Here is a 15,974-nt window from a genome sequence, read left to right on the forward strand (position 1 = left end):
GCTGGCGGGTGTGGAAATAAATGCTGCTACAAATCGCGGTTTTCAAAAATGTACAGTATTTCGCGAAAAAAAATATTCAAATGATATTTTCAATGAATATTCAGATGACCATATCTAATTGAGAACAAATACAGTGTGTGTGTATATATATATATATATACTGAGATCTTAAATAATAACCCTTAAAATATACGGGACATCGCTGATTGACATAAAAAACTTTGGCAAAAATAGGCAAAATCACCGATCGTAATTGAAATTGCGGAAAAATCGGTAAACATGACAAATATGTGAGATGGATATTAATAATTCAAATGTATAAAGAATCGGAGCAACGAAAATTTCAGGTATGTCCCGTAATACAGGGCACAAGAGTAATCCATCAAATTGTTTGACTTTCTACTGGTTCTTGCTTTCAGAAAGGCTGAGAAACACTGAACTAGATAATCAAGACCAAACAGAAGTCTTGACTCATTTGATGAATCACTCAAATGTGTGTATATATGGGGTGGGGGCGTGAATTTATCAATGAGATTCGATTTTTGAGAGGATCCGATTTGTTTATTCAATTATAATTAATAATTATATTAATTATAGAGGGGGGGGGGGACGGCTCAGACCTCTTTCAAATTTTATTTGGGGTGGTCAAGTAGTCTAAGCAACAGGGTTTGGCGCACATGTTCTCAGACACTTTTGCGACACCCTTAATTGCTGTGACACTGAGAATCACAGCCCCCCTTTCCCCCAACGTACCTACGTTTCAATATTTCCCCTAACTATCTCTTAACATCCCTAACCGACCTCACGATACCATAGGCCAGTCTATCTTGATCAGGGGTCCTTTGAGATGTTTCCGGGGGGTCCGCCAGCTTAGACGGGAAAACAACAAACTCTGCTTTTACCTTAATGCTTCTGGATGTTATTCTGTAAAGGGTCCAGGGCCTTCATCTTATTGGCAAAAAGGGCTCCTGGCGTTCCTCTTATTGCCACAAAAAGTATGTGGGGACATACCCCAACGCATCACTGATCGACTGCTCTACTATGCGGATCCTCCTTTCGCCTTCATACATACTATTCCCCCCCCCCCTAACATTATAAATTTAATGGGAAATCAACACTGCATGACCTGAAAAAATTCTGGCCTAGGAGCCTCCTCAAGGATACGAAGGGATATGATCTTAGGGTACCGTGGCACACCATTTGGGTATCACCAGCATAGTGGGAAATCAGTGTAACTGGGGGGGGGGGAAGGCGGGTATGGCATCCCGGTCGCTAGAGCAGGGGAGCTGCACAAATTTCATTATTTAATCACACCTTCGGCATCACAGGGGTGGGAAGCCACAATGGGTGTTTGTCCCCACTGGAACACACCCCCAGGGCTACGGATATAATCCCATGAATTGATCGTCACGATATGGTAATAAAACTTCAGGAACAATCATTTCCAACAATGATCAACGTTTGGTTCGTTGACTAATCTGTATCTTGATATCACCTATCCCAGGGGTTCTAATAGGTCGACGAAGTGGAACAGTGGCTCTCAATGTGTGCGCCGCGGCTGTTAGGTGCGTCAGCAACCTCTATTAGGCGCATCGCGAGGAGTTGGTGTAGTGATTAGGGACTGTTCACTGTTTTGAAGAGATTCTTTGCTAGACTATCTGGGGAGCCGCGCATGGAAAAAGTTAGATACCCACTGGCGTAGGAAGTAATGATACTATACAAGCTGCGCCTAGTAACTCACGCACACCTAATTAAGGACGAATTATTTTGACACTTTCAAGCAGGTGCAGATTCCCTGGTTAGATTTTTTTTAAAGAAAACAGGTTTCACGTCGCCATCCTCTTCAACAAGGGAGCTCAAGCGATGGCTCAAGTCTGTCTCATCAACACAGACAGACTATATTCTTAATTTTTTTTTCTACATTAGTCGCCGTTGTAACAGGATGCCTCGATTATAGGGCGAGATAGGACCGGCGTCAAACTGTTTCTGGTGACTGAGCGCCTCTCTCAGTGCATATTGCTAGTGAAGATTTTTCCTGGATAAAAGAGCCGCAGTTTAACTTTACCAGCACACGTAACCGCAAGAGAATATGCGGTTAGAGTCCATAAAAGAAAAACAATTCCAGTAAAATATAGGCTGGAAGAGTTTCACAAAAGCCACTGGTGCTTGGAAGAAGGGAATGATGAACGACCGACCCACACCGGTTATTCAGAGCAGAGAAAAAATTACGCAAGGTTATTTCGGCAACTTAAGCACCAAAGAGGTCTACGCTTCAATTGACACTAGCAAACATTTGAATAAAAATGACATAACTGTTTGGAACGACTGCAAATTTTGAATTACCTAATTTGAGTTGGTAGTTATGTTGCGAATGATTATTAAAATGACTGGAAAGAAAAGTCAAAACAATTATCAACTGTTCCCAAGACAAGAGAAAAAACACGATAAATCCTGATACTACTGTGTAAGGTAAATGATGAAATTTTTTTTATCACCGCAACTTCGAACTTTACGGCCATAGAGGCGATTGATTTCCGCGTAGGAAAGTGGAATACTTACTCATGGGGCAGGGGGTAATTCAAACCTGTATTGACAGGGCTCCAGCCGTGGGACCCCGAAACGATTCTCATCGTTTTTGTTAGGGGCCCGTAGACAGTCTGGTCCGGGGGTCCGCAAAAGATCCCAGCCTAGGGGCCCTGCTGAAGTATATCGGAGGGGGGGGATGCTAGGTTAGGATCTCTTGATGTTCTCTGCCTCCCCCCCCTCCCCCCAAAATCAGAATTGGATTACTTGTCAAGTAACACAGAAATCAAATCATCGCTATAATTTTTCTTCATGCCAGTAGTGCATGATGCATGAATGAGCATTTCTCGACTGGGGTTATAAAACATAATTAGGGGGTTCCGCGAGAAGTAGCGGCAAGTATCAGTCACAAATATGTGGTAATACTTGTAGTAATATACCAGAAATCGCCTCTAAACTAGTGGTTCTCAAACTTTTGAACACGGAAATCATTTCGTAGTGCGGGAATACCGTATTTATAGAAGCTGCATAGAACACGAGTGTATTTCCTGGAACATATAGAAGGGTTCCCTAGAGATACCGGCTAAGATGCAGGGCAGTCTTAAGGGCACCATGGGTCAAGTGAGTTTTCTCAGGCACTACCAGACAAATTTACATGCATACTCCTAAAAAAATTTCAACTGTATCTCATTTTTGTGAGGTTCCCACTTCTCTTGAGGCTCGGGTGGGCCCATGCGTAGAGACGGCACTGCTAAAATGTCTTTTTGCCCAGGGCAACTTGGAAAAAAGGAATTACCCCGATGGCTCCCTAGAGAATGAACATTTCAAAGGTCAAGTGGAATAGATTAATATTAAAGGTTTCCTAGCAAGAACATGAATATTACTTCAAGCGTTTACAAGGTGTCTTAACCTTTAAGCGGCAATTAGAAATCACTAACCCCCAAAAAAGGCATACCTTTTTTAATAAAGTAGGATTACTTCCGATTTTCAGCAGGTGCAAACTAAGGGGGGTATAGGGAAAAGTTTTCAAATCAGCTTCACAAAATTTCTGGGCTTGTCAGAGCGAAAAAATTAGTTTTTTTTAAAAATGTAGATGAGATATTTATACGCATTTTGTGTTGTACTCTACATATCTCGTCTGTGCCGCTTAAAGGATTAAATTAGAAGAAACACTGCACGACCCATGTCATAGGCCAGTGGTTCTCAACGTATGCGTCACGGCGAGCTGTCGATATCGACGTGTGCCTGTTCAGGGATTTGAGGCACCTATTTTTTTTTAGACTATTCTTATTCTGGGTAGCCGGGGATATGACAATAGTTTGAGAACCACTGTCATGGGGCGATTCTTCCAGGCAAAAAATTGCTAGGTCATGAAAAAAAGGGGTCATATCACTGAAAAGCAAGTTTCAACAGGTCATCGATTGAGGGAGAGGAATTGAACTGGTCATCTAGAGGTCTACAAAAACTACATTGTGGTTGCTACACACCATAAATATAGCAGCAGCAAAAAAAAAAAAAAAAAAACGAGGGGGGGATAGAAACCAGTAAGTGAGGGAAAACTTTGATACAAAAATCACAATAAAAAGTAGAGAGGGTAACCCAAGTGTGAACTTATATAGCAGATCTCCAAAAGAGAGGCAAATGAAAAGCTTTACTCATTCTTTTCAAGGGGATCTCAGGAAACTATTGGTGGTAGATGGAGTAAAATCCACTAAAAAAAAAAAAAAGAGGAAAGTCGGGGAGGAAGAGCACAAACATGTGCAAGAAAGGGCACTTGAGATGGCTGTGAGTAAAGTAAGTGCCATGAGATGAGACAGCATGGTAGAAGCCTTTTTTTCATTTCTCATCATCATCACCCCACATCAAAGTCAGACCAGGCAAGCACGCCGCCGCCATTGAAATGGGAGGCCACTGAGTTCTTATGTGTGTATTCCTCCCTTTTCAGAATTGAAAAGGAGGCACAAGCAAAAAAAAAATCTGGAGGACAGGAATGAAGGTTCATAGGTCGAAAACACGCAAGTTTCGGGTTTCGGAATGAGGGGCGGTGCTACAGCAAAGCGTCACTGACAATGATAAATATATACATGGTGTATACATACATACATGTGAAAAAAAAGTAAAGAAAATTCCTTCTGGTAGAAAAGTTGAAAGAAGACACTATAAGAGTTTCTTTAGAAAAAGAAACCAAGCCAAGGAGTAAAGATGATCCCAGTAGATGCCCTGGTAGAATGGACAGAACATGGAGAATGCATCACAAGAGATCATTCACATTTCATGTCTGTCGGAATGAGTCCCCCCTCCTCCCCCATCACTGATTAAGATTAAAAAGAAGATTCTAAAAAGATATGGCGGAATAATTTCCCATCACAGAAATAATAAAAATTGTGAAATGCAAATACATACTAAGTTTTCAAACGCGATTCCTTGACACATTGGTCACGTGATCTGATCTGTATATATCAGTAAAGCAAAAGAAAAAAATGCATTGCATTTTTATGGCATAAAATTACGAAAAGGGGTACAATGCATCCAGCAATTACAGGCTCTACAAAAGTTGCCTGGGGATCCTTGACGACAGGAACACGAAATTCACAGTCGCAACTAATGGAGTGAAAGTGGGGTTGGCGCCCAGGGCGCTGGACCAGAGGGGGCACGCTTCAACATTTTTTACAACATTAGAAGAGGGCGTCAAAATGCGTCTTGCCCCGGCTGAGCAAGCATCTAGTAACAGCCCTGGTCACGGCAAGAACGACTCCTTAGATCACCGATTCCTGTGGCATTTTAGAAAAGCTGGTGTCCCCCTCGGATAGAATTCCTTAAAGGAAAAAAAAAATCACTTTTTTTTACAATTTGAATAGTATAAAATGAGACCTTCATATTTATGAGCAGGAAGGGGGGGGGGAACTGCCCTGGGCGGAAAAATTGAGGGAGCGACAATTTTAGATGGGAACAAAGAACACCGTTATAAAATTATCGAATTTTGAAGTTGTGCGGGAGGCAAAAATTCTAGTTACGGCCCTATTTATGAGCCATATTATAGCAATGCAAAATATAGATTTGTGGCATTTCAGGGTACTAAGCTAAGAAGTCCATGAACCACTTTAGGGTCATCGGGGATATTTCAGGAGGGGGGTGGAAGCCCGTGAGCTTGGAAAGGGAAAAAAATTTAGTTATTGTTTATGCATTATTATGAGGGCTTGACAAATCGAAAAATATTCTGCCATCAGTTCTTCGGAGCCAAGCATAATTTTTAATAGAAAAACTGTTCAAAATGATGTATTTCCCCACTTTAACGGAACTTGACCTCTTTTCATGTTGGGAGGCACACAGATTTCCCAATATTTTGTGTTGTCTTCAGGTTCAGATTTAGTAATCGCATATATAGAATTTCAAGTGCCAATGCCAACTTTTTAGTCACAATGGTATGGGATTTGTCAAGCCTTAATTATGTATACTACATATTATTTTGGCCTATGAAGTCCTACAGATCACCATTTTCCAAACCATCATCCACAAGTAACTAGGATTTTTTCTGCCCCCACAACTTTAAAATTTGATAATTTTACATTGGTGTTCTTTGTTTGCACCTAAAACTGCCCCCCCCCCCTCCCTAGCTACAGCCCTGATTGCGAACATCAAGTACATAATAAACCGCTTCTGACTATGACATGAGACAGCTTTGTGCAAGGTGAGTCAGTATAACTTTTCAAAAGATAACCATCCTCCATCCTTAAGAGAAGTGTCGATTTGGAGAGATGGCCGCTCAACAGAGGTTTAGGAGGGAAAACTTTGAACTCTAGCTAAAAAAGACTTGACCAAATGGTGGATTGTGGCCTTTAAGAGCAGTTCCACTAAAATTTGAAACAAAAGTTCACAAGAAATTTTGAAATGGCAACTCTGAATCAGATGCCAATGACTACAAAACTGGCAATTCTTCCACTTTTGTGTCTCTAGATTGTTGATTTGAATGACATAAATTAAATGATATTACTTAGAAAGTCTCTTGGAAATAGGACAATACTTTATCAACATGAGACAATCACAAAAGCATTGAAAAAAAAACCCCACCGTAATTCTACCACATTATAAATGAAGAGCAATAAATATGGAAGAAGTGGTACTAAGTCGCTGCACTTTCAAAACTTAAATTTCTGATATTTTAAAGAAAATTTTTATCTCCAACACAATATATTTTCCATAACTCGAAGTGATATCAATCTCAAGAAGCACTTCAAGATAGCCAAGTTAACTCTGGTTATTATTACTTTCAGTGAGGTAAATAAGCAAGTAAATTTATTTCAGTTGCTCGGGTTCTTGATAAATTTGGGTGGCAATCCCTTGAATTCAACCAGGGTGGTCGAAATTAGTAATGTGATACATACAATCAGGGCTTGACAAAATGGAAAAAAAATGTTATGAGCCAAATAAATAACACCTAGGAGATAAGTAAATACATATAATTTCTGGAGAGCAAAATCATCAGGATGTTTAGAGGTGTCGCGAGTTCGATACCCGGTTCGAAAAAAAAAGAAAAAAAAGAGTCCCCCATCGAGGGGTTAGCGCACCAACCTCTCAATGAGTATAAAAAACAAGCCTGCCATTCGGAATCGGCAATAAATTGTAGGTCCAGCCCTCGTGTGCAGAAAATGACCGTGGTGCGACAAAAATTATCAATGATCAAAGAGCAAAATCATCAAAACAATCTTGTTTTAGACATTTCTGAGACTTGGTGATCTTTTCCCGAGTTGATACATGTGTGTGCACAAAAGTTCAAAAAACTTCGCAGTGTCTTTAAATTCCTATTTGGTAATTACACAGAAAATTTTAGACGACAATTTATCAGTCCCCATGGTGACTTAGCACCAAGTTTTTCAATCCCTGATATAACAAGTGACAGATTTAGCAACATACCTGTGCACGCACACGCACACAAATAAAAGAGAATTGCCATTTTACAAACACACACCTGTTCAAGCATGCGAAATAAAATTAATGTTCATTGACTATTCTGAGCAATTTCCGTTCAAGGAAATTTATTTTACGGCAGAGATTCCAGATATGGAAGCTATGGTGTATTTGGCAGTTTTTGAATGCTTTGTAAATACATGAAAAAAGCAAAAATATATAACAATTCACCAACCAGTCTCAAATAAATAGCTAATAAACCCTTTCGGTAGGCCCCTAACTTCCACAAGTAAACCATGGCCTCCCACATCCTGTAGAAGGGAGGTCCCATATTTTTTTAAATGTGTAATTAATTAACAGATTGAAGACAACACAGAATGTCGGGAATTATTATCAGTGTCTCTACCAACATGATAAAAGGTTCAAAATCCCCAAAAAATTGAAAAACATTTTGATTATTTTTATAGAAAGAAGTAGGCATATGCTTTGTTCCCAAAAATGGTTGGAGCCAATAATTAGAAAATTATTTTTTGGTGTTGTTAAGCCTGGACAACTATACATGTTCGTTAGAGTACAACAGGGCAGGACGAAATGGGAAGTAATTTAAGCATCACCAGATTCCTTAATTTGGTTAATCACTAGTTTTCCACACCAATGTAATAGACCTAACTAGTTTGATTAATCATGCAACTTCAGCTATCACCATGATATTATTCTACTGTTGGTGAATAAAGATTCAGAAGTCGCAAGTACAAAATTCTCACCCACACAAAATTTGCTTTTTCTCAGTGGCAATCACCTGCCCAGGGAAGAGTGATCCACTCCAACTTTCGTTCTTCATGAAAATCAAGACTTTGGCCCTTCACTAAGGAGGAAAAAAATTGATTTTAATCACCTTACGAGAACGTCCTAATGCATCTCCTCGAAGGGTGGAGAGATGTTATACCCCAATGGTAATAAAAAATGCAGAGGACTATCAGAATATCCTCGACTTATGGCACGATGGGAGAAACCGCAGCCAAAAACTTATCTGCAATTTTTATATTGGTTTGTTAACAGGGCTTGATAAATCCTAGGCGCCAGGTTGCTACATCGACTAGAAAAATCTGTATTGATGCCAAAAACTTTCTACATGTGATTCATGAATTAAAGTGTACAAGAATGAAAATTTTATGATTTCATGGCAGTGTATCTTCCAACATCAGTAAATCACAGGTGGTTCTAAAAATATCACTTAGGAATGTTTTTCTTGAGAAAAAACTAGGCTTTGCTCTTGAGAAATTCGGCTGGCATCTAATTTTTTTTGATTTGTCAAGCCCTGCTTACTAATGAAGCCAAACAATTATCCTGGAATTTGTTAATATTCGTAATCAACACAATGCTACAGCTGATTATGAAAAACAAAATAATCAATATGTGGTCATCACACATTAAATGAACTCGCAAACTTGTTCAAGAAAATATGAACGATTCAAAAACACATGATACAAATCATGTAGCCAGGAGGAAGACTAATCTCATACACGATAAGATATTCAATATTTGACACAATACATCAGCAAGGATTTGTGATAAACCTATGAAAAAATATCAAATCATTTTTTCTATGATAACGCTATAAAACAGTGGAGCTATTTATAAACCAGATGTTATCTCACACCAGAAAAATAAAATAAAAAACTGACCAGAAATGCCTCGCTGATAAGGGCATCATCAAGTTGTTTGTACACATTTTAATTTTTTCCCAAGGAAGAACTTTTCACTAGCACAAAAAATGGTTGAACCTCCATATCTCTAAGAAAACGATCCCCATGTATTTTTGTCTCTCTTTTTTAAAGCATTTTGACTGAAAATCTGTCAGTCTTTTAGAAAGTCTGATTGCTGTTGGTCGATTGTGAATTAGCAGCACGGAAATTCATCATTTTCTGCAGAAATTAGGTTTTCTTTCAGAAGGTGGAACTGAGAAGAAAAAAAATTTGTGACACGGTAACAAATAATCATGATTAGAGTGTCTACTGCATACACGAAAACAAAAAAAATTTGTTGACTGGATTGATGACATTGGTGATTTAGACTACTAAACCACACATGCACCTTGTCTATATTCTCCTGTGGAACTTCTAACGAATCAGTACATGTTGGAATGAGTGTGCATATGTAGTGAACCTAAATTGAAATTTATTTCTGTGTAATAGTGTGTGTAGCACTGACATCTCTGCCATCAATTTTTCTGACTATGAGTGATGTGAAATGATTGAATAATTGTATAGTTGTAGGCCTGTTGCTCTCTGCAGCAAGACTTTCTAACAGGGCAGATCGGCTCATATTTGCACCTTAAAGTTAGAAACTACGGAAAACAAACTTCAGCCGACCACCACTGCGGTGACATTCGGAACCTGGGTCCTCACAATGCAAATCAGTCACTGTGATCACTCAACCACCACAGCGGTGGTGTTTTAGCACTAGTTATTAGGCACATGTATAGATTTAACAGTCATTATTTGGCTTCACACAAAACAAAGTGTTCCAGACTCTGCCACGAAGCTGGGCTGGAAGAGATCTCGGCAACAGGATAAGTCCAGTGGCAAAGTTCTGGCGTTCATTCATACAGTCATTATTTGGCGATATCCACAAATTGAGGTTTGCTATTGTTGGAATAGGCCTAGCCATTTTGCTTGAAAAATTGAACATTTTGTCCGAATTTGGAGTAAGAACGATCGATAATAAAAACCCAGTTGTTTCTGCTCATCCCTGTGGAGACCTTTTTTAAAGCAGAGAAAAACTCGCATTCGCACTTTAAAATAAGAAAACCATCTTCAGCCGACCAACTACTGCACGATCCCAGGAATCTATCGGATTCTTTCACAATAACCGATAAGGATGTCTGCTAAATGAATAGCTTAACTCAGCTTATTTGACACTGAGCCTATATCATAAAGATCTAATGTCATCTACATAAAATGTGGGAACTTCTTTTTGCACCAAGCAATCACAGCTTTTGCAAAGGTCAATTCGAGATGGCCAACAAAAAACATGTATAGATGATAGAAAGAAATAAAAGGTGCAATAAGATTATAAAAACAAATATAGGGTTGCCAGAACTAGCAAATATTGATTTGGACATGAGGGTCATAAATTTTGGTACAAAAAATTGGGCCTGTGCACCCCTATATGTCTGATGAACATACAGGGTGATTCAGAAAGATGAGGAAAAACTGAGGAGGTGATAGTACACACCAATACAAACGATTGTCATCAAAGAATGTAATGGTGGTGTATCGCGTGAAACGCAAATACGCTAATGCATTTCAAAACGGCCATTCCACAAAAGTTAAAACAGCATTCCTGTTGAAATTTATCAGAAGAAAAAGAACAGCATGCATGCAAATGTAAACTGGGAAAGAAGAAGAAACTATGCAAATCTGCAACACAGTGCATCAGACCAGGAAGCAAGAAAAGATTTTGTTTTGCACGGCTGCCGATGCAAGCATGCAAATGTTTTCGGATTAGGCAACCGCCTGTGGGGAAAACGCCGACTGTACATTCGTGCTGCCTCTGTGGTACTTCAGTTTACAGCTCCATAAATGAAATGCATGTCTGCTTTTTTCAGCATTACTAAAGTGCGCAATTATCCCGTATTTTACAACTGTCAGAACGGTTGAATGCTGGAATAACGTCAGAGGGCTGGTGTCCACACCTTTTATTCACTGTGACGCAGATTTGCATATACTTTCTTCTTCCCAGGTTACATTTACATGGTGTTCTTTTTCTCCCGATAAATTTCAACAGGAATTCCATTTCAACATTTGGGGAGCAGTCGTTTCGAAATGTGCTCTCACGTGTGTGTTTCATGTTAGACCATGCATTTTTTGATGACAATTGTTTGTATTGGTGTGTACTATCACCTATGAGTTTTGCCCATCTTTTCTGAATCACCCTGCATATCAATGAAGTCCTGAAGGGGATGCTACCACTCATATCGCAGATTTCCCACAACACCAGAAGGCAGTTGCTATCTTGACCAAGAGTCACTTGTGCAAAGATTAATCTTGATAGAATCCTTAAGAGCCACCTTAACATCAACTAAAGCGGGGAAGACGACACAATGCATAGCAATGCATCAGGTGACCCTGCAAGCCCACAACAGTTGATGTTAATTGCTAAGCAAGGTTATGGAGTCCCCATGACAGGGCTTGACAAATAAAAACAAACAAACAAACAAAAAACACAGGAGCAAGTCAAATTTCTTGGGATGCAAAAAATGATTTAAATCTCAAGAAAAATAGTCCTAGATAATGTTTTTTTGTTTTAGTTTTTCAACTTTTCGGGAATGAAATCAGAAACTTTTGTGTCAAACTTTTGTGACTCCACTTCAGCAATCATATACAGAAACTTTAGGCACCGATTCCAATTTTATAGTTCTCATGGCAAACCTGGTTCCTGAGATTTGTGAAGGCCTGAGACATCAGAGGTGGCTAAACAAATCCAGCTGTGTACCACGGTGCATTATCTAATTTTTAAGGATGTGTAAGCCTAGCTATCATCGGCCAAACCATGGTATAGCAATACTGGGAAGGAGCACGAGTTTGATCTGTAGTAGATCCTATTTGGAGAGCCAAGGTTAAAGATGTTTTTTTCCCTTTAAGACATCTCATTTTTAGATCCCTTTTTCTCTACATAGAAACAATTCTTGCTCACAATGGTTTCACACTTATTAATGGTTTCACAACTTAGTTTGTTTATAATGTATGGCTTCAACAACTATATTATTGTAATGCTTTTTGTTGGTGTCCATTGATTTTAAATATAATTTTACATGGCCAGGCCATCGAGCTGGATATAGATTAAGCAAAATGTTTCGCAAATATCCTTCACAAAATATAATTTTATGAAAAGACGTGGCCTTCGCCAACATAGGGAGGCCTCAAAAAAATTACATGATCATTTCCAATTATTATTATAACAGAAAACACAACAGCGAGGATGGTGTTGGAAACATATCTCTATTTTGGTGTGGTTGATAACTTTGCAACAAAAAGGTAAACCTAATACTGTTAATGATGGGTGTTCTTATCTCACTGGTAACCCTTGCACATGGCTGGACAAATCAGAAGCTATTAGTCAATTTTCTCAGCCCAAGTGGTGCAGTGGTAAGATGCTCGTCTTGCACAGTGACGGTTACCGTCAGGGTCCATGGGTTTGATACTGGATAAAAAACCATAGGAAACAAGTTCTTTATCTGCCGAGCCTGGGGTGACCATTATAGATGACATCTTTATTTCCCACCCAATTCCTTCGGTATAAAATTGGTGTATGGCGATATAACTGGAGTTGATGTGTGGTAAAGTAATTTTCTCAGGAGCCAAGCATTTTTTTTTTGCAGTAAACAGTCTTAACCCTACAATACTAACTCTACGCCTCAGAAACATAGTCAGTGACAAAGGTAATATGCAGTTTTATTTTAGTGAGTATTCTAGGGTTAAATAATTTTTTTTAATATAATATTGGATGGCAGTTCATTATGAAATCAGAAAATTTTGAGCAATCCCTGGACTTCGATGTAGCAATCACATACAGAAAATTTTAGGCATCCATACCAATTTCCTAATTGCCATAGGACCTGGTGGCTGAGATTATTTGTCAAGTCCTGCTCTGGTACATAGCATCAAATCTGGTCTAGCACTAAATAAAAGCTGCTGGTGTGGTCGAGTAATGGACTCGCATTGCGAGGACCCGGGTTCAAACCACAGAGCTACAGCAGTGGTGGTTGGCTGAAGTTGGTTTACTATGGTTCCCAGCTTTGAGGTGCAAATGCAAGCTGAATCTCCCTGTTAAAAAGTCTCGTCACAGTGAGCAGCAGGCCCACAACAGCACAAATATTCAAACATGAATCACAATTATATCAGAATTTGTAATATATATGGCCCCACTAAATATAATATACATAACACTATATATGCACAGTTTATACATTACACTATAGGTACACATACTCACACTTCTGGCACAACTCAATCGGTAGTAAATTACCCATGGCGACAGACCAGAGTTGTGCTCAGTTTGAAAGAAAAGCAAGCAATAAAATATATATATATATATATTCGCCAAACAGCAATATATTGTATAATGGGAGTTTATCCATTGAAAAAGAACCCAGTAAAGATCTAAGCTATGCAAGGGGCTCCTTCCAAAATTTGTAGACCCCTGACGTCAGTCAAGGGCGTAGCCGCCAGGGGGGGGGGACTTGGGGGTCTGGTTCCCCCCCCGAAATGTGAGAAAATGACCGAAAAAAGGGAAAAAGATGGCCAAATCCATTGTTCTGTCACTTTGGTCTCCCCCCCGAACGAAATTTCTGGCTACGCCCCTGACGTCAGTTGTATAAAGTGAAAGGAGGGCCAGTCTTGAAAGCGTTGTGGGGCCCCTGGGACGGAGAGGTTTTTTGGCTCTTTTTCAGGCTGGAATTACAGTAAAACCCCCTCTTTATGAACAACTGGATTCAGTGTCACCCTTCTTTTACAACCAAATAATAATTTCCTCCTGTGTATAATAAAATGATCCTTTTCAAACCCCCTAATTAACAGTCACTCCCCTCTCTTACAATTTTTTTTGTCCCACCGGTATATGCAAAAGACTGGTTTTAGTTTACTAACCTAATTTACATAATTTAAAAATCGCAGTACCAGATTTTATTGCTATGAAGGTTAGAGCTGGACAACCGCACCAGGTCGCCATGGTGACTAAAAAATCTACATTGCTGCCTAAAATTTTCCATATGTAGTTGCTAAATTGGAATAAATTTCAAAACTGGAGCCGAAGGGCATAAAATTTTTCGATTTCATTACACGCTATGTCTTTTAACTTGGGGAAAATTAAGAGACATAATTTAGGACTGTCAAAATACCATGTCTGGCCCCTAAGAAATTGGGTTGACACCTAAATATTTGATTTGCCAAGCCCTGATGATGGCCTCTGCCCAGGCTGTTACCAGGTAGGCCCAGTGCATTACTTGCCTGAGAAACGGAAGAATTAACTAAAAACCAAAAAAAACCAGTTGGTTCATCTCATCCAGCTTTTCCCAATCCTTCTCCGCCCATAGCCCCCATTTTCTTCTTGGTGGTCCATCTCATCCACGATCAAAACCTTCCCTACTTATATTTTTTAAACAAACTTATAGTGAGAAAAAATAAAAAAAATCGGATTGATCTATGGACCGTACAATTCAACAAGATTTTCTCTTCCTGAAGGGCAGTTTCTACGCCTACATAACGCCATCACACAATCAATAATGGGCTCCAAACTCAGCTGGAAGTAAAAGCTTACATAGTAACATAGTTATGACACCAGAACTTATCATGTATGCCCTCTAGGGGCACGAGGCCCCCCCCCCCGGGGAGTAGCAATGCCTAGATGGGGCCCCATGTTACGATGACCCTGGTATTGTAAAATAGATTAGAACTCTACTGGTGAGCCACATTAACTCAATGTGAAATATATCGCATCTCATAACACTAATTTATAACTTACTTTATCACCAGGTACTTTTCCGCCCATATTTACACGAGATTCAAACGAATATCCACTAGCTTTATATCGAAAAAGCTGTATTGTTCAATGTTTCGACACAACAGTATCAAGAGTTTTTCTTTTATATGCTGCAAAGAACTAAGCCTCGTGCATACCGAATAAAGGAGTAGGAATCCTATAACAAGTAAAAATAGTTTTTTTATATCCAAGTGGCAGACGATCTAATGAGTCCTCGCTGATGCATCAGCAACATCTTCTCCTTGTGTTATTATTATTGTTGTTGTTGCTGTATACAGCAGCAATGCTAATAAACTCATAATCAGCTGTGAGGAGAAGATGATGATGATCCGCTGATGATGATGTAAAGTTGACCTTCAATGCGGCGGCGACACACATGGATTTTCACACTCGCTACAATGGTGACGGCCAGCCCTACACTTATATAAAAGAACTCTTCACTTCACATCAAAATGAGAATTATAGCAAATTAAAAAGAAATTATAATAAACAGACGAGAATGGATTTTCTATGATGGGAAAACCCTATCCCCTAGGCCGATCTGCTTTATAAATTCATCTGAAAGATGGCGATCATCGCCAACATCATAATAACAGAGGAATGCTGGGTAACCGTCTGTCAGCTGATGCCATTCTGTATTTAGATCGACGTAATGTTTTCTTTTCTTTTTTTGTCTTTGTTTCGTTATCTACGGACTTCATGCGATTTTTTTTTCTTTTGGTAATGAGACAATATCTGTAATTATTCAGTTTTAAATGATTGCAAATGCATTAATTGTCTGAAAGAAGAAAGCTTCTTTTTTTTATTATTAAATTATTGAGCAATCTTGAACATATTGAACGCAATTAGCAATTCTAATTATGACATCATTCAAGAAGAAATGACACATTCGAAAGCTGAAAGATTTTGAGACGAAACGGAAGTTTTATGGTTTAATCTTCCGAAGGAACTCATTCTAATTGTTTTCCTGCTAACTTCAATCCATGTCTTGAAATTAACCACAG

The 15,974-nt window shown here is 39.1% G+C and overlaps 1 protein-coding gene across 1 annotated transcript in view; it reads right to left on the bottom strand.

The window, feature by feature from the left end:
- The window catches only part of LOC149088919 (ubiquitin-like protein 3), a 42,027-nt gene extending 26,437 nt beyond the window's left edge, over positions 1–15,590 (bottom strand). The window contains exon 1 of the mRNA XM_089250830.1: positions 14,953–15,590. Within this exon, the coding sequence (XP_089106956.1) occupies positions 14,953–14,979 (27 nt within the window). The 5' untranslated portion in view covers positions 14,980–15,590. The remainder of the gene's footprint in view (positions 1–14,952) is intronic.
- Positions 15,591–15,974: the final 384 nt, after the last annotated feature.

Source organism: Pholcus phalangioides, unplaced genomic scaffold (genome assembly GCF_987345545.1).
Source record: "Pholcus phalangioides strain wild (caught in Gottingen) unplaced genomic scaffold, Ppha-v1.0 ptg000003l_1, whole genome shotgun sequence".
NCBI classification, from domain to species: domain Eukaryota; kingdom Metazoa; phylum Arthropoda; class Arachnida; order Araneae; family Pholcidae; genus Pholcus; species Pholcus phalangioides.